At 37.0% G+C, this 15,499-nt stretch overlaps 2 protein-coding genes across 2 annotated transcripts in view; both read left to right on the top strand.

Moving 5' to 3' along the window:
* Nucleotides 1-3,399, top strand: part of LOC116002714 (DUF21 domain-containing protein At4g14240-like) — a 6,762-nt gene extending 3,363 nt beyond the window's left edge. Inside the window, exons 7-13 of the mRNA XM_031242881.1 lie at nucleotides 370-437; nucleotides 1,347-1,434; nucleotides 1,524-1,597; nucleotides 1,679-2,042; nucleotides 2,136-2,182; nucleotides 2,293-2,374; nucleotides 3,035-3,399. Of these exons, the coding sequence (XP_031098741.1) occupies nucleotides 370-437; nucleotides 1,347-1,434; nucleotides 1,524-1,597; nucleotides 1,679-2,042; nucleotides 2,136-2,182; nucleotides 2,293-2,374; nucleotides 3,035-3,130 (819 nt within the window). The 3' untranslated portion in view covers nucleotides 3,131-3,399. The remainder of the gene's footprint in view (nucleotides 1-369; nucleotides 438-1,346; nucleotides 1,435-1,523; nucleotides 1,598-1,678; nucleotides 2,043-2,135; nucleotides 2,183-2,292; nucleotides 2,375-3,034) is intronic.
* A 7,659-nt stretch (nucleotides 3,400-11,058) lies between these two features.
* On the top strand, nucleotides 11,059-14,582 carry LOC116002954 (probable serine incorporator). Its single transcript, XM_031243144.1, has 6 exons — nucleotides 11,059-11,357; nucleotides 12,241-12,477; nucleotides 12,560-12,671; nucleotides 12,756-12,930; nucleotides 13,148-13,385; nucleotides 13,942-14,582. Exons 1-6 carry the CDS (start codon nucleotides 11,183-11,185, stop codon nucleotides 14,235-14,237), a joined length of 1,233 nt encoding a protein of 410 aa, XP_031099004.1. The 5' UTR covers nucleotides 11,059-11,182; the 3' UTR covers nucleotides 14,238-14,582.
* The last annotated feature ends 917 nt before the right edge of the window (nucleotides 14,583-15,499 follow it).

Here is a 15,499-nt window from a genome sequence, read left to right as displayed (position 1 = left end):
GGGGGGGGGGGGGGGGGGGGGGGGGGGGGGGGGGGGGGGGGGGGGGGGGGGGGGGGGGGGGGGGGGGGGGGGGGGGGGGGGGGGGGGGGGGGGGGGGGGGGGGGGGGGGGGGGGGGGGGGGGGGGGGGGGGGGGGGGGGGGGGGGGGAGGGTATGATGGTGTAAAGTTTATCTCAAGTTGGCCAATTGGACTTCAGTTTTTAAATATTAGGTAGATCATAATTATGGATCTCTTCAATCTTCTCTCTCTTTATATATGTGTGCATGCTCAAGTGTGTTTGTGTGTATATAAAATCAAAATAGTCTGGCATAAGTGGGTATATTGATTTCTTGTTTTCTTTTATTTGCATTTTCTAATTCTTCCTACCAGACAGCTGAGGAGGCCATGACACCCATTGAATCAACATTTTCACTGGATGTCAATTCAAAACTAGACTGGTGAGTACCATTAAAGACATGCACTAGTTTCCATTATATATATAACAGTATTGTGAATGCTCTGTTTAGTTGCTTTTAGGTCAACTTCAACGTGAAGTTTATGGCTCCACTAGGTTCAGTAGGGATCATTGTACTTTTTATCAAAGGAGAATCAGCTATTAAGAATTAAGAGTGTGACTGATATTTATTAGTGCAACAAGCTGCAGTATAATTTTAGCTTCTCTATGTGAATGATGTTATGGAACTATTCTAATTTTAATTTTTTTTAAAGATCCTTGGACTCTCAGTGACTGATCAATTATCAAATGGGTATACAATCTCTGTGAAGTTCTTATTCTCTAGAGACATTTTTTTTAATGGTTAATGAACTTCTGAGAAAAGATTATCATCGTTTCTAGTGCTGCAAGAACATTGTTTGCCTCTCCAAAAATGCAACATTTTCATCACCTTTGCTCCAAAATTAACTGTTGAAGACTTGGGTCATAGTACAACTTTAGGATCCAGATTATTCACAAGGTTCAAACTGAGTGTTATAACATGATTGATTTCTCTTTGTTTTCAATCCAGTTTCTAGTGCAGGAATGTAGACCATACCGGCATACCTTTATTTTCATCCTGAACATTTTTGTTGCCATGTGTTAAGTTTCTGGGATAATAGTGGGTTCCTTAGATGAATGATTTTCCACAATTTACCTTATTTGCACTTTTGTATGCAAAAGCAAATTCGTAATACACTGACAAATTAGAATGTGTGTGTGTGTGTGTGTATCCTTTGTCAGCAAACAGTTTTTCATTTTGTCCCGTGCAGTTTGCATATATTCTCAAAAAAGGTTAATCTCTGCTAGTAATGGACCACTGGAATGTTGATTAACCTTCTTATTTCCTTATCTTGTCTTTCCCTCATGTCAGGGAAGCAATGGGAAAAATTCTTGCTCGAGGTCACAGTCGAGTCCCTGTCTACTCTGGCAATCCAAAGAATATTATTGGGCTTCTGCTGGTGAGTTCTTAATCCCAAGAACAATTTTGAACAGCAATCATGTTACTCTAGTGAGTTTTTTTCATGTTCTCATATCTGCACAATGCTAGGTCAAAAGCCTTCTTACTGTTCGGGCAGAAACTGAGACCCCAGTTAGTGCTGTTTCTATCCGCAGAATTCCTCGGTATGTATTTATCCTTTACTCACTTGCTTTTATGATTGTATGTGAAAATCATTGTTTATTAATTATTATGCATCTCTTCAGGGTTCCTTCAGATATGCCCCTCTATGACATACTGAATGAGTTTCAGAAAGGTAGCAGTCACATGGCTGCTGTAGTGAAGGTGAAAGGCAAAAGTAAAAACCCTCCATTAATAGAAAATGAACAATCTGAAGCAGCTGAAACTGATGGGGATTCTCAGTTAACTACTCCTTTGCTCACCAAGAAGGATGAGAAATCGGATAGTGTTGTGGTTGATATTGAGAAGGCAGTGGTCCCAGCTCCCATAAACATCCTAGCATCTAATGATACTGAAACAAATGGCTTGCCTCAATCCTCAGAGGATCTCGAGGATGGTGAAGTAATTGGCATCATCACCCTGGAAGATGTGTTTGAAGAGCTTTTGCAGGTTGGCTTTGGTTCATTTAATTCCCATTACATCTCTTTCATTTGTTGTGGTTGGAGGTAAAAGTAACTGTTGCAAAATTCCAAAATGATGCAGGAGGAAATAGTAGACGAGACCGATGAGTATGTTGATGTACATAAAAGGTGCTCAAATACTTGCAAACTTAGTTTATCTTTAAGATTAAAAAGTTTTGAATCAATTAATTATTCTCGCACCATTGCATGCAAAATGTAAAATTTATTTGATGTTGCAGGATACGTGTGGCTGCAGCTGCAGCTGCTTCATCAGTGGCACGTGCTCCATCGATTAGGAGGCTGACAGCCCAAAAAGCAGCTGTAAGATCATATTCTCTTACCCTTTACCTTTAGAAAGACTGATCCAGATACTGAAACTCTTTTATATGCTTTTACCATTCATCTTCTATTACGGGGCGTTTGGTTGGAAGGAAGAAATTAGGGGGGAAAGAATTGCAGTTCCATAGGAAAAGAATAAAGTAGAAATTCAAATTTCATTGTTTGGTAGGCAGAAATAGAATTACTGGGAATTGAAATGGAAGAAGTGATATAAAGACTAACATGCCCTTGTGTAATAATAATAAGGGCAAATTTGTCAATACAATATTTTTTCCTTTCCCATTTGCTGTGGAATTCCAAACAATGGAATTGTACATGCTAAAGAATTACACAAGGGAAAAGAATTCCAATTCCTGTGTACCAAACAAGCCATTAGTGTTAATGCCTTGTATTTGCAGCAAAAAAAAACTATATTTTGCCTCACTTCTCACATCTAACTGGAAAATATGAATAAGAATTCTGAATCAGTCACGCAAATAGTTACTTCATGGGAGCAATTGTGGCGCTATCTGAATCTCTTATTTGATTGTTTTGCTGTTGAACTGCACTTTCAACAGTTAGAGCTTTGTGTTACTTACATGCTGTGAAGGCAAGTGTTAAATATTGCATTCTGTTTTCTGAGGTTCGTTTTCAATTACGCAGGGAGGCCAGAATAGACAAGGACAGACCCCGAGAAAGTCAAGCGAGGATGTCAGGAGAGGACATCTCAGCGAGCCTCTTCCTGGGAACAAGAAATAGGTAATGCAGCCATGTTTTCTAGAGTTTATTCAGAGTACGTAATTTGTTTAGACTGTATCCTCTGAGAATGCCATGAAAAGAGAAGGTGAAAGAAAAAAGGCATCCTTTAAGAGGCTCTGTAGTTTATGACCGACCAAAATCCAAATTTTACTGAGATTTAAATGTGTGAATGCGAAGTGTATATTACTCCGTATATTCTTTTGCACTCTGTTACTTCTTCCCATGTTGAAATGATATTTTTTATAAAAACCATGGCTTCTTTTTCTCCATATTGTGAAGAATACAGACTTGTTATAGTTGGTGTCTCAGGCCAAGAAGCATCTGGCTATCCATCTTTCGTTCTGTATTTTCTTTTGATTAAAATTTCAGGGGCCCACCGACTTGATTATCGTAAATTATGTCGTAGATCAAGGTCTTCTATGCATTTTGGCATTGTGAACTCCACTCTAGATTATGTACATCGAGTTAATATATTATTTATCTCTTTAGTTAACTTACATAATATGTTAATTGCAACGTGTAAATAATATGTTAACTAGCATAACTTGGATAAGGTCTACATAAAGTGTGCATGGTGGTATAACGATTGTTTGATTTTCCCCCTTAAGTTTTAAGTGTTAGAATAATTAAATAAAAAAATGTGTCGAATCGGCCTAAGTATAATGAATAGTACAATTAGAATTCAAAATTGTCAGTTTCTGTCTCATGAGATGGCTATTCCTTCATTGATGCATCTCCCTTCGAATCAAGACTTTGCCTAAGCACCTTATTAAAATTCAGTAAGTCCATAATTAATCTTCAAAATCCCATATCGCACTTCATTGAATAACATGCATCTTAGCTTCCTCTATATATAGTTATCCACAAAAGGCAAAATTCTCTCATCTCCAATAGAATCTCCAACTTTGATGAGAGAGGATAGTATGTGGAGGCATCTCCCTCCATAGTTGGCCTCACTACTTGGATGAGAATTAGTACCAATGGAAAAATGTGACCAATTTTCAATTTGAACCCCTATAGATTTTGGACTCCCATGCATACAATTCACAAATGTACTACCAATTCTTCCAAACCATAAATATAAAATTTGGTCCTTCCGGTTAAATTGTAGTTGTCCGAGTTAAATAATTAAAAATTAGTTGAAAAATAAAGATTTATAGATAAAAATTGCTTAGTCTTTTTCATTACGATACGATCCCTTTGAAATTCTATATATATATATATATATATATATATATATATATATATATATATATGATAATAAAATCCTAATAAAATGTAAATTTTGAATTGATTGCCTATCCTTACATCACTTTCATTTCCTTCGTACGCTACAATCATTTGTGTCATCCTCTACACCTTCTATAAGTGTCATATATATTTTATACTATAATAGTTAATTTTTGTGAAATTTATTGTATAGTAGTAGGACATGACACATATTTTTGTTTTAAATTTTATTTTTTAGAATTTCCATTATGATTTAATGATTGCATATCCAAATAACAAATTTTGAAATAATTTTAATTCTAGTTTACTATCAAATAATCACATATAACTCTTGTTAAAACTCATTTCAATTATATATTAAGTATTTGATTCAAATTCCATTTCCTATTTCTACTACATTCGAAAAAACAAAGAGTACATGTATTTTCATGCATATGTTTGTGTGTGTGTATATGTATAAGAATACTCAACAATACATTAAAACTTGTAATTAAGCCTTAAGTAGTATCAAGTATCTATATGATAATATATAGATGGCATGCATTTGAGTGAATAATTGCCCTAATCATATTGCAGTGTCAGCAGTATTTATTGTCACAAGTATTACTATTAACCATGCCCAAAGGAATGACTGAATGAGAGGAGAATGGTTCTCATACCAGAATGTTATAAATTACCAATATTATCTTATAAGTGGAATTTATCTAGTGCATAGTAATTTGTTGCTAGTGTTTTATTTTATTTTATTTTTTATTTTAACCTGTCTCGAACACCGTTACAACTTACAAGCAAGAACCGAATTATTTGAACCTCCAACCTTACAGTTATAGATAGTATAACTACGATATTAACATAATAGTTTTACTTTCTAAGAGTATACATCATAGGATTCATAGGTATAATTATAAAGAATTGCACCGAAACCCTAGAAAAAGAGAGGAGAAATATAATATCTGCAAATTAAGATATATATGCTTTAATTTCTTCTTCTTCTTCTTAACAAAAACACATCAGAGATGCTGCTGAGCTTGTTTACCTGCAGTTTCATATATGCTTAGCAAAACATGAACACTACACATATAGTGCATGAACCCTTACAAGTAACACAAAGTATACAGACATATATATCTTCATATCTATTATCCATGTACAAGTTAAAACTCATAAAAATCTGATCTGATCTGGCTGCTTATTCATCATCTTCATCGTCATCATCGCCATTATTGCACCGATCTTTCCAGCTGATAAGGATGATAGAACATCTCCAGATTATATAGAGCCGTGTTCTTTGCTCCTGAATGAATCTCCCACACTTCTGCCGTATTTTGAGCTTCTGCATTTGCAGCACCCAGCTGCAGATTGGTGAATTATCCTTTCCCATTATGATTAAAGATATGCAGAAGAGTGTACAGACAAAGGGTGAGAATCTCGAGACTGATTAGGCGATTTGCGATTTATCTCTTCCAATTGGACAGGAATTCTGGGGGCTTAGGGTTTGGAAAACCTAATGTATCAAGAAAAAGAAAAAGAAATGGATTGAATGATTTTCTTTCTTGTTCTTGTTGTTGTTGTTGTGATGCATATATGTTGTGGTAGCCAGAAATGGTGGGTTTTGTGGGTGCATATATACTGCTGTTGTCACTGTGCAAACTGCACTCCTTACACGTTCAAGCACAGGAGATGGATATGATTGTTGACAGGTGTGGGGCCCCTTGGGTGGGCCCCACCTGTTTGTAAAAGATGGGAATATGCCAAGTCATCTCCTTGTCTCCCTGCCATGGTAGAGGGGTGGGTTGGGGTAGGGGCCTAGGGGGGATATATATATATGAATATATGATCATCTATATTTCTGGTTTGCTGTTAATTTAATCTGAATTATTATATTCTTGCAACTGCAGGTAGAGAAGAAATTTTCTAATTAAAGTTTCATTATTGTTGTGATTTGTAAGAGATTATATATATTAGATTCTATTCTTGCAATTATTGAAGATACCAGACCACTATTTCTTATAGGTATATATCATAAGTAATGTGTATGTATATTTAATTTGGGAGACTAGAGAAACTGCATCCACTACTTGGGAGCGTGCATTAGGTAAACTTTGTTAGGTAGAATTAAGAATTAAGCTTTATTAGGTAAGATCAGAGTTGGTAGCATGCATTAGGTAAACAAAAGGTAGAGTTAAGAATTAAACTCTGCTCGTGACCTTTTGATAAACTTTATTAGGTAAAATCATAGTTGGGAGCGTGCATTAGGTAAACTTTGTTAGGTAGAGTTAAGAATTAAACTCGTGACCTTTTGATAAACTTTGTTAGGTAAGAGTTAAGAATTAAACTCGTAATCTTTTGATACGAGAATCATGTCCTACTCATTTGGTCACCCCTCCATAGCGCCAACCTAACGAGACGTCCATTGTAAAACTTGAATTCTTATATTGTATGTATTACATTCAATTTGCAACTTCCATTACCCTCTAAAAAAAGGTCTTGTATATATAGTGGTGCAAATCTATTTCCCAAATCGATGTGAACGAAACAGGTGCTTTTCAAAGTTTTTCCATCTTCATTTATAACTCAAATGAAGTCTACTTTGAGAATCAATTCCTTATTTATCTCTCAATCGTTTTAAGCCTACAATATATGAATTTCTTTGTCTCACTACGAAGAATCTGAATTCACTTTGACCTGAAATCAGAAGTAGACCCACATATATATACTTGTGCCACAAAATAGACACTTAAAATGTCATTTTATGCTAAATATTCCAACAATAATACATGCATATACATATACAAATACAAATACATATATAATACACACACACAAACCTCAAAGTCCTCAACTTTAAGATACAGTAAACAAAGCAGGGTTCATGCTGTCTGACTGTCCAAGCTTCAATATTCTCACCAACAACTACAGTTGGCATGCTTGTATGTGGCTTACACAACAGTGATGCTTCATTTCCAGACAGCACCACCATTCTCATATTAATATTTTACATATTTGTGTCCCCTGTGCATATATTTGTCTCCTGTGCAATAACCCATCTGCAAATGCATGCATACACATCACAAATCACCTTTGCAGCAGAAGAAGAAAGAAAGAATATTATTAGAAATGCTTTTTTGGATAACTGTTGGAAATCAGATAATATAAATGATGAGTTGGTTTAAGTATAAATAATGTGGTTTGTTAGGTCGTATTTTGGAGAGTCGAGTTCAGCATTAACCATTGGAACATGAGGTTGACGCAATCTATAGCTTTTGGCTTGGCGTAGTGCAGGAATGACAATTTCAATCTACCTCGCGGATATCCACCTAAATCAATTTCGCATGGATCGGGTTTTTGGGTGATAGTGTTTGATGGGTCTTTAAAAATTAAATCCGTAATAGGTACTCGTACCGGGCATTTGCACCCGGTGAGGTGGGGGTAAGTTTTGGAAAAGTTCCATCCCATACGGGCTGGATGGAGAAAATATAAGGTGGGTCGGATGGTAGATGTAGCCTTCCCTGACTCACACAGTCACACCCGACTCATTGTCATCCTTACGTAGTGTGGTAAGTGCTCGAGAGAGCAAGTCATATGTTCGAACCCCATTGAAAGTATGTTGTGCAATTAAGGCTAGAAGGTCCTAGGAGGGGATTGTTGAGATTGTTGGGCGGCGACTCAAAGAGGCGCTAAAAAGGGAATTGGGATTGTCTAGCACCACGTGGTGATTGTTCGGCGGCGGCTCGAAAAATCGAATACACCTTCCTACCATCAAAACATGGAACTATTGCTACGCAAGTATAAAAAAAAAAAAAAAAATTAAATTACTTGCGTCTTAGCTATAACTTTTGGTATATAATGGTAAATGTTTAATCTGAAAGGGTTTAATAATGATTTGAACTTTTTAGAGACCCCAGTACTGTCAAGCCAACTGAGTGCAACATCAAGTTCAGATGAACTCAAGCTTGATGAAATTGAATCTTCTTAATATGGACCCTAGCTACCTTAATCAAACAAACAGTACAAGGATCTGTTTATGGGGAAACATTGATGTCCCACTGCCATGTTAAAGGAATGGAAGAGAAGTCTTCAGACCTTATCTTGAAAACAAGGGAATCAAAGATAAGATCTTTGGGTAACAGATCAACTCAAAGTGGACCTAATTAGCAAAAATTTGAAGATTGATCTCCATTCTCCAGCTAATTTTGGCTCAGAGCTATTGGTTGTGGCAACTTTTGGCCCCTGGCTATTAATCTCACTGTGTTTTGGTTGTGACAAGAAAGTCAGAACAATCTGTTGCTCCTCTATGTATTAGCATGCCATTCTTGAACTCAAAAACCCTAGTTAAGTCTGTTGGACTGCTGGCTTGATAACTATAGAGTTCTAAGTTTGACTCGAATGATAGGGTTTATTGGCTTTCTTGGTTTGAGCTGGTCATCTATAGACAATCTAGGCTGGTTTACTTTATTGTGGTCCGATCCTTTGCAAGTTAGGGTTACAAAGCGGGACAACTCCAACAAAATTGGTCAGACTGTTGGCTCGGTAACCACAATTAATGCTCCAAGTTCTACTCCTAATGGACCAGCCTATTGATCGGCCTTCTTGATTTGAACTAGTCAGCTATAGTCTATGGACAACTTAGACTGGTTTACCGCTTTGTGGGGTCCTTTATGGATAAGCGCCACAATATGAGGATTATATGATCTAATGCACATTCACGAATAATGACTGCAAGTTTTTCTCATCAATTAAAAAAAGGAAGATAGTTCATCCAATTTGGACTGCACCAATAATGCTTGGGGATGTGGTAGTCTGCAGTAGTGCATTTGTTGCTTTGTTTTGTGATATGATGTGACTAACTGAGACTTTACAATCACAACATTCCTTTTTTAAAAAAGAAAGCAAAAAATCTTTTTCTTTAGAAAAAAAAAAAAAGACCACCCACCAATGACACTTCTCTCTCATATATGAGATTTTGAATGAGTGGTTACCAAGTGGTCTGTTCCCATTTCTACCTGTTCATTTGCAACTAGAAAAAGATACATTCCAAACACCTCATCATATCCATTATGGTAGACTATATAGTGTACAATGACTATAATACATATTGTGAAATAGTTTCTTTGTTGGCAGGATATATACATATTGTATCTTGTACCATTTGTGTTTGTAAGGTTGGCAATATTCCCCAAGGATACATTATAATCCCAACAAATAGAAAAAAGAGAAGTAGATATATATACCCATGTTTGTTATTTTATATTTATTATTAAAATTTAAATACACTTTAACCACATATAGTCATACTCCGACATTCCACATAGATAGGGCGGCTTAGTGTAGGCATGAGCATGGTTTCGATGTAGCTAACTATTACTCTTCCAATTTAAACTACACTTTATTATTAGTACATCGACAATTGCCACATTTTAATTGTATTGAGGCGGTAACATGATATTGAATTTGACTCTCTAAGCGTCTACCCAATAGATTCTAGTTTAGTTATTAGGGTCCTAGTTCATGCATGTTCAAGGTATGTAGGAGTCATAATTGAAAATTTCGCTCTCTGCAGTCATGTATAGCACTAACAACTTGATGAGTCGAAATTGATGTGGAAAGAGTTTGATTTTCTTTAAAATAGTCTTAGGTTTATAGTTTGTTCCTTGTAAATTCTCAAGTCTGAAAGCTACTTAGTATAATATGTAGGGCAACAAATATTTTATACTTTTAGTATTTAGAAGTTTCATAAGTGACCATTATATTCACATCTCTTTAAAATTTGAGGTTTCATGGGTCGTTTTCAGTTGTAACCCTTATATGATATATCATCTTACAACTTTTTTAGATGACAAGGAAAACATTCAACATGAGTGACCATCATATTCATATCTCTTTAACAATCGAAATTTCATGGGTCGTCTTTACTTGCAATATAATCACAATATACCATTTTAAATCTTTTTTTGACTGACAAAAGAAATATGCAACCACTACTTGATAGTGTGCATGGGTAAATTGCATTTTTGTGTAGTAGCCCGCAAACCACACAAGATAGATAAATCACATTAAAAAATCTTGATGAACTCGATAAAAGAATCAATAAAAATCAAACTCATAACTAATATAGATAAAGTGGGCCAAAGCCCGCGGGCTGACCCGCACCCTCCACGTGGTGGGGCGGGTTAGAAAGTTTTTTTTTTTTTTTTTTTAAAGAAAAAAAAAAAAAGAAGAAAAAAGATAGCCTGCGAAGGAGCAGGGCTAACCGGCCTAGCCCGCTAAGACCGACATGTGTACACAGTGCACTATTAATTTTTTTTTATTTAAAAAAAAAAAACAACAAAAGCCTGCAAGGCCCACCTACCCACGTGGGCGCTAGCTAGGGTTGCATGAACCCTAGCCCGTGGGCCTAACATCTGACCCATAAAAGCCCACCAAAATTTAAGCTTACAATGGGACAGGTTGACCTGACGATCCACTTTGATAGCACTACTCATAACCGCTTTGATAGCACTACTCATAACTTTCTGACATGAAAATTAACAAATGAGGCATTTAAGCATATTGGATCACAATCTTGGGCCTTCATCCAAAACCATTACGTGGCAATGTATTATCCATAGAACCTTCTACATAGCCCAACCCAATCCTTCTTGAAGCTTCTTTAGCCCAATACACCTCTCTAACAAAATTACTGTTTGTCCGATAACCGTAAAAATTTCCCCCAAAAACAGGCTTAAGACATAAGAAATCCTCAGACAGCAATAACAGTTTCCTCCTCGTACTATGATTGCTTCTCCTTCGAACCCACCGCCGATCTCCTCCTGAGCTTCAGCTATGTCGTGCTTGGCGTCTTGCTTTGCGTCTCTGACGTGCGGTCTCTGCACCTCCGTGGCGTCTGGGATCAGCAGCCGCTCCGCTAGGCTCGGTTACTGCCTCATCTTCGGATTCTCCTTGGTTGTCTCTTGGGTTCTCAGAGAAGTCGCCGCTCCCCTGCTCGAGAAATTCTCATGTTCGTAAGCTCCTCTCTATTGGGTTTTCAATTTTTAGCCCTTTTTGATGTATTCATACAAAGGATTCGTCAATTGTTGTGTAAAGTTCTTAGCTTTTGTGGATTTTTCTGAGCTCGGTGCAATTTTAGCGGTTTTTCTTTGATGGGCGTGTGGTTATCAGTGTAAAGATCTCTTTTTGAGAGGCAATTGGAATTTGGAAGGGAAATGCCTGAGATATAAAAAAAGATAAACTTGTAGACATTTCATCACACTCAAATTAAACTGTAATGTATTTTTTGGGTGATAAGGAAATTCGCAGTCACTATTCGATGGCAAAGACCCATCTTATGATCATAGCTGCAAAAGATAAGGTTTGTTATCCTAGCTGGCAAAGGGCCCGCTTTGTGATTCTAGTTGTCAAATGACTTGCCTTGTGATCCTAGTTGGCAAAGAATCCCGCCTTGTGATATTAGCCCGCAAAGGATCACAAAGGAGATAGCGGGTAAAGGATCACAAGGAGGTAAACAGTCTAAGTTGCCTATAGTTGATCTGTTCAAGCCAATCAGGTCAACAGGCTGCTCCTATTTAGAGTCGAAATTAAATTAACTCTTCTACATTAAGAGAAAAAAAAAATCAAAAACAAAAATAGTGTAATGTATTGTAAGTTTGTAATTGAGTTTTAATTCCAACTACTTGGCTGAAGGGCATGTTGAGGATGAGACTATGGCTTTTACTTCAGTTGCTTGTGGAATTATTTGTACTATTTTGTTAAAGTAGAATTGCATATCCAAACTTATGGGTGAGGCCTCACAATTTACCTAAGTTGTCTGAAATTAGTTTGTTCTTTATCACAATTTACCCAAAGTTAATCTTTTTCTTTTCTTGCATTGGTTGAAATTGTAGGGATAAACGAGTCAGAAAGTCATACCAATGAATGGTATCAAATGCAAGCAGTGCTTCGTGTCAGCTTGGGGAACTTCTTGTTTTTTGGACTTCTTGCTCTTATAATGATTGGAGTGAAAGATCAAAATGATAGGCGTCACGCATGTCATCATGGTGGATGGATTATAAAATTTGCTGTTTGGGTTGTGCTCATCGTCCTCATGTTTTTCCTCCCAAATGTTATTGTAAATATTTACGGTCAGTTGTATGCTTTAGCATGTTAAGTATTCCTCGGAATGAGGATTTTGCTTAACGATCTTCATTGTTTCCCTGTGTGCAGCAATTATTTCGAAGTTTGGTGCAGGGTTTTTTCTACTAATTCAAGTATTGATTTTATTGGATGCCACACACGCGTGGAATGATGCATGGGTAGCCAAAGACGAGCAGAAGTGGTTGGTTCAAGTTGTTATCTGTTTTTCATTTTCATGATTCTAATTGCAATTTGTTATTTCTAATAATATAACTTACTTCTACAGGTACATGGCCTTACTTGCTGTATCAGTAGTATGCTACCTTGGTACATATGCCTTTTCGGGCATTCTGTTTATTTGGTTCAATCCTTCCGGGAATGACTGTGGACTAAACGTCTTCTTCATCGTTATGACAATGATTCTTGCATTTGTATTTGCCGTTATAGCCTTGCACCCAAAGGTAAGAAACAGCTCTGCATAGAGATATTGTCTTTGTTACGGTTTACCATCCACTTCAAACAGTTTTGATTTCCTTCATTTGTGTTGTAAAGGGATAAATTAATCCCCGGGGGGAGGGGGGTCTGCTTGTTACTACTCATAATTGAAACTAGAAACTTTTTTTTTTTTTTTTTTTTTTTTTTTTTTTTTTTCTGGTGGTGATTTTGACTTCTGAGCAGGTGAATGGAAGCCTGTTGCCTGCTTCTGTGATATCTATCTATTGTGCTTATGTGTGCTACACCGGTCTCTCTAGTGAGCCTCGAGATTATGCGTGCAATGGCCTGCACAAATCGAAAGCAGTAACTATCGGTACCCTCGTTCTTGGGATGCTTACAACAGTTCTCTCGGTTCTGTATTCTGCTCTTCGTGCTGGGTCTTCAACAGCTTTTATGTCCCCGCCATCTTCTCCCAGATCAGGTACACCAATCTTGAACAAATCCCGTAACTATGCCTGCCTAACATGCTCTCTATTTATTGAATTGGTGGAATGAATATGTGGGTGTGTTAGGAATTAAACCCTAGGATGCACTTGAACTTGAACTTGAAAAGCCATAGCTAAGAGAATTTGTCTGCCGAGTCCCGACCTCATATTTAAGCTACTCAAACCCCTTTCACTCGAGCCAGCACGTTTTGTTTTGTTAAGGTTGTGTATGTAGTCAATGTACCTAGTCCCTACAAACAAATAGTGGGAGTTCGGTTTTGAGTGGTTTAATGTGAAACGAGCTTAATAGGTTTAAACCCTAAACCGGAGGGCCCCTCACCCCCCTGCCCTGGGATTGTGAGAGGAGGTAAATCGCGGGATTTGCCTTAGTGACACAGGGCCCGAGTGTCCAAGCTTTTTTCCCCAGGCTGAGATCCTCCCCTATTGAGGATTCAAATTCGGGTACTACACCCACACTCAGGCTTTCGACCACTGAGCTATGCCCAGAGGGCTGAAACGAGCCTAATAGCTTATGTGAATTCTGTGTTACAGGAGAAAGGAAATCTCTTCTAGACTCTAACGAGCTGGAATCTGGTAAGGCCAAGGGAGAAACTGAAGCCCGACCTGTCAGTTACTCGTACTCGTTCTTCCATCTGATATTCGCCTTGGCTAGCATGTATTCCGCCATGCTTCTCTCCGGTTGGACAAGCAGCTCCGAGAGCACCGAGCTTATAGACGTCGGTTGGACCTCGGTTTGGGTTCGTATTTGCACCGAGTGGGTCACCGCCGCTCTCTATCTTTGGTCCCTCATGGCACCTCTGCTTTTCCCTGATCGTGAATTCTTCTGAATCTTGATCCTCTGATGGATTCATAGTTCATCTTGGCTGTTAATGTGTGTATGTGTGTGTTCGTTCTGTTATATGTATATACATGTTATACGGTTTGTACCCAACTATTGATTGGTATAACCATGTTTGTATTGTGTTTCTGCCTTGATAAACACTTAGTTTATCTATGTATGGTGAACATAACTAGCATTTAGTTTAAAGAAATTGTGTTGGTGTTATTTGTAATATCGCTCTTGCGCTAGAGTCTAGTGGAGGAGGTAATTTGTATTGGGGTGTGTTTTAATTAGTCTTTAGTACTTTGCACCTTGAGACGGTTAGCAAAGTAAAATTTTAATTTATTTTGAATTAATTGACCAGTTGAACTTTGCTTTAGGGCAGTCTGGTGGAGACTACTTTTTTTAATTTATTGGAAGTGTGAGTAAGATTTTTTAATTTGTTGGAAGTGTGCAAGCAAGAGATGAGCTTCATTGTGTTTCTTGGTTTAAAATGTTTCCTTAGAGTAACTTCAATAACATTATTTTTTCTTATAATTTTTGTCCGTTCATGTATGAGAGAAGAAAAGAGAGAAGAGGAATAAGTAAATAAAATCAAACAAATAAATTTCACTCACCCACTTGACGCATGCACTACATGTTGGGTGCAACAATGCTTAAATACATGTTGGGTGCAACAATGCTTAAAATTATGTAAGAGAGAGGACAGGAGAGAAGAAAAAAAAAAAACAAACAAATTTCACACACTCACCTGACGCGTGCAGTGCATGTTGGGCACAACAATGCTTAAAATTTGTGACATACGCGTCTGTTAGTTTAAAATTGAAATCCACAAAAATTTGAATTTACAAGAATATAAATTCTAACAAAATTCTTCCCCATTTGTTCAAAACTCCTCAATTTTTTTTCTTAAAAAAACTCTCCCAAAATTACAAATGGAGATGCCCTTTATATTATATCATGTTCTTTTTGAAGTTTTTCCAATTCTTTGTACTCAAAAAACAATCACATAATTTATTAATTGAATTATCAATTAATCAGTCACATACTTATATTCTCATAGATATATATATGTTTATTTTTTTTTGGATCGAATGGAGATATGTTTGTAATGCTTTATTCTCGTATAAGATTCTTCTAAAAAGAGTGAAAGAATGATAGTAACGTACTACGGCGCCTGACAACATGTTGTCCACGGAGTCAATAAATTAGGCAACAGGAATTTACTCAAAGCATCACATTTTGGTTGGGTGAACAGGAAACTATAAA

Source organism: Ipomoea triloba, chromosome 13 (assembly GCF_003576645.1).
Source record: "Ipomoea triloba cultivar NCNSP0323 chromosome 13, ASM357664v1".
NCBI lineage: Eukaryota > Viridiplantae > Streptophyta > Magnoliopsida > Solanales > Convolvulaceae > Ipomoea > Ipomoea triloba.
This window is presented reverse-complemented; position numbering and strand designations above follow the sequence as displayed.

Excerpts from the sequence above, each read along its gene's own strand:
- LOC116002954 (XM_031243144.1), top strand. The coding sequence starts at position 11,183 with ATGTCGTGCTTGGCGTCTTGCTTTGCGTCTCTGACGTGCGGTCTCTGC. Across the intron at positions 12,478-12,559 it reads TGTTATTGTAAATATTTACG|CAATTATTTCGAAGTTTGGT; the intron begins GTCAGTTGTATG and ends CCCTGTGTGCAG. Across the intron at positions 12,672-12,755 it reads GCCAAAGACGAGCAGAAGTG|GTACATGGCCTTACTTGCTG; the intron begins GTTGGTTCAAGT and ends TTACTTCTACAG.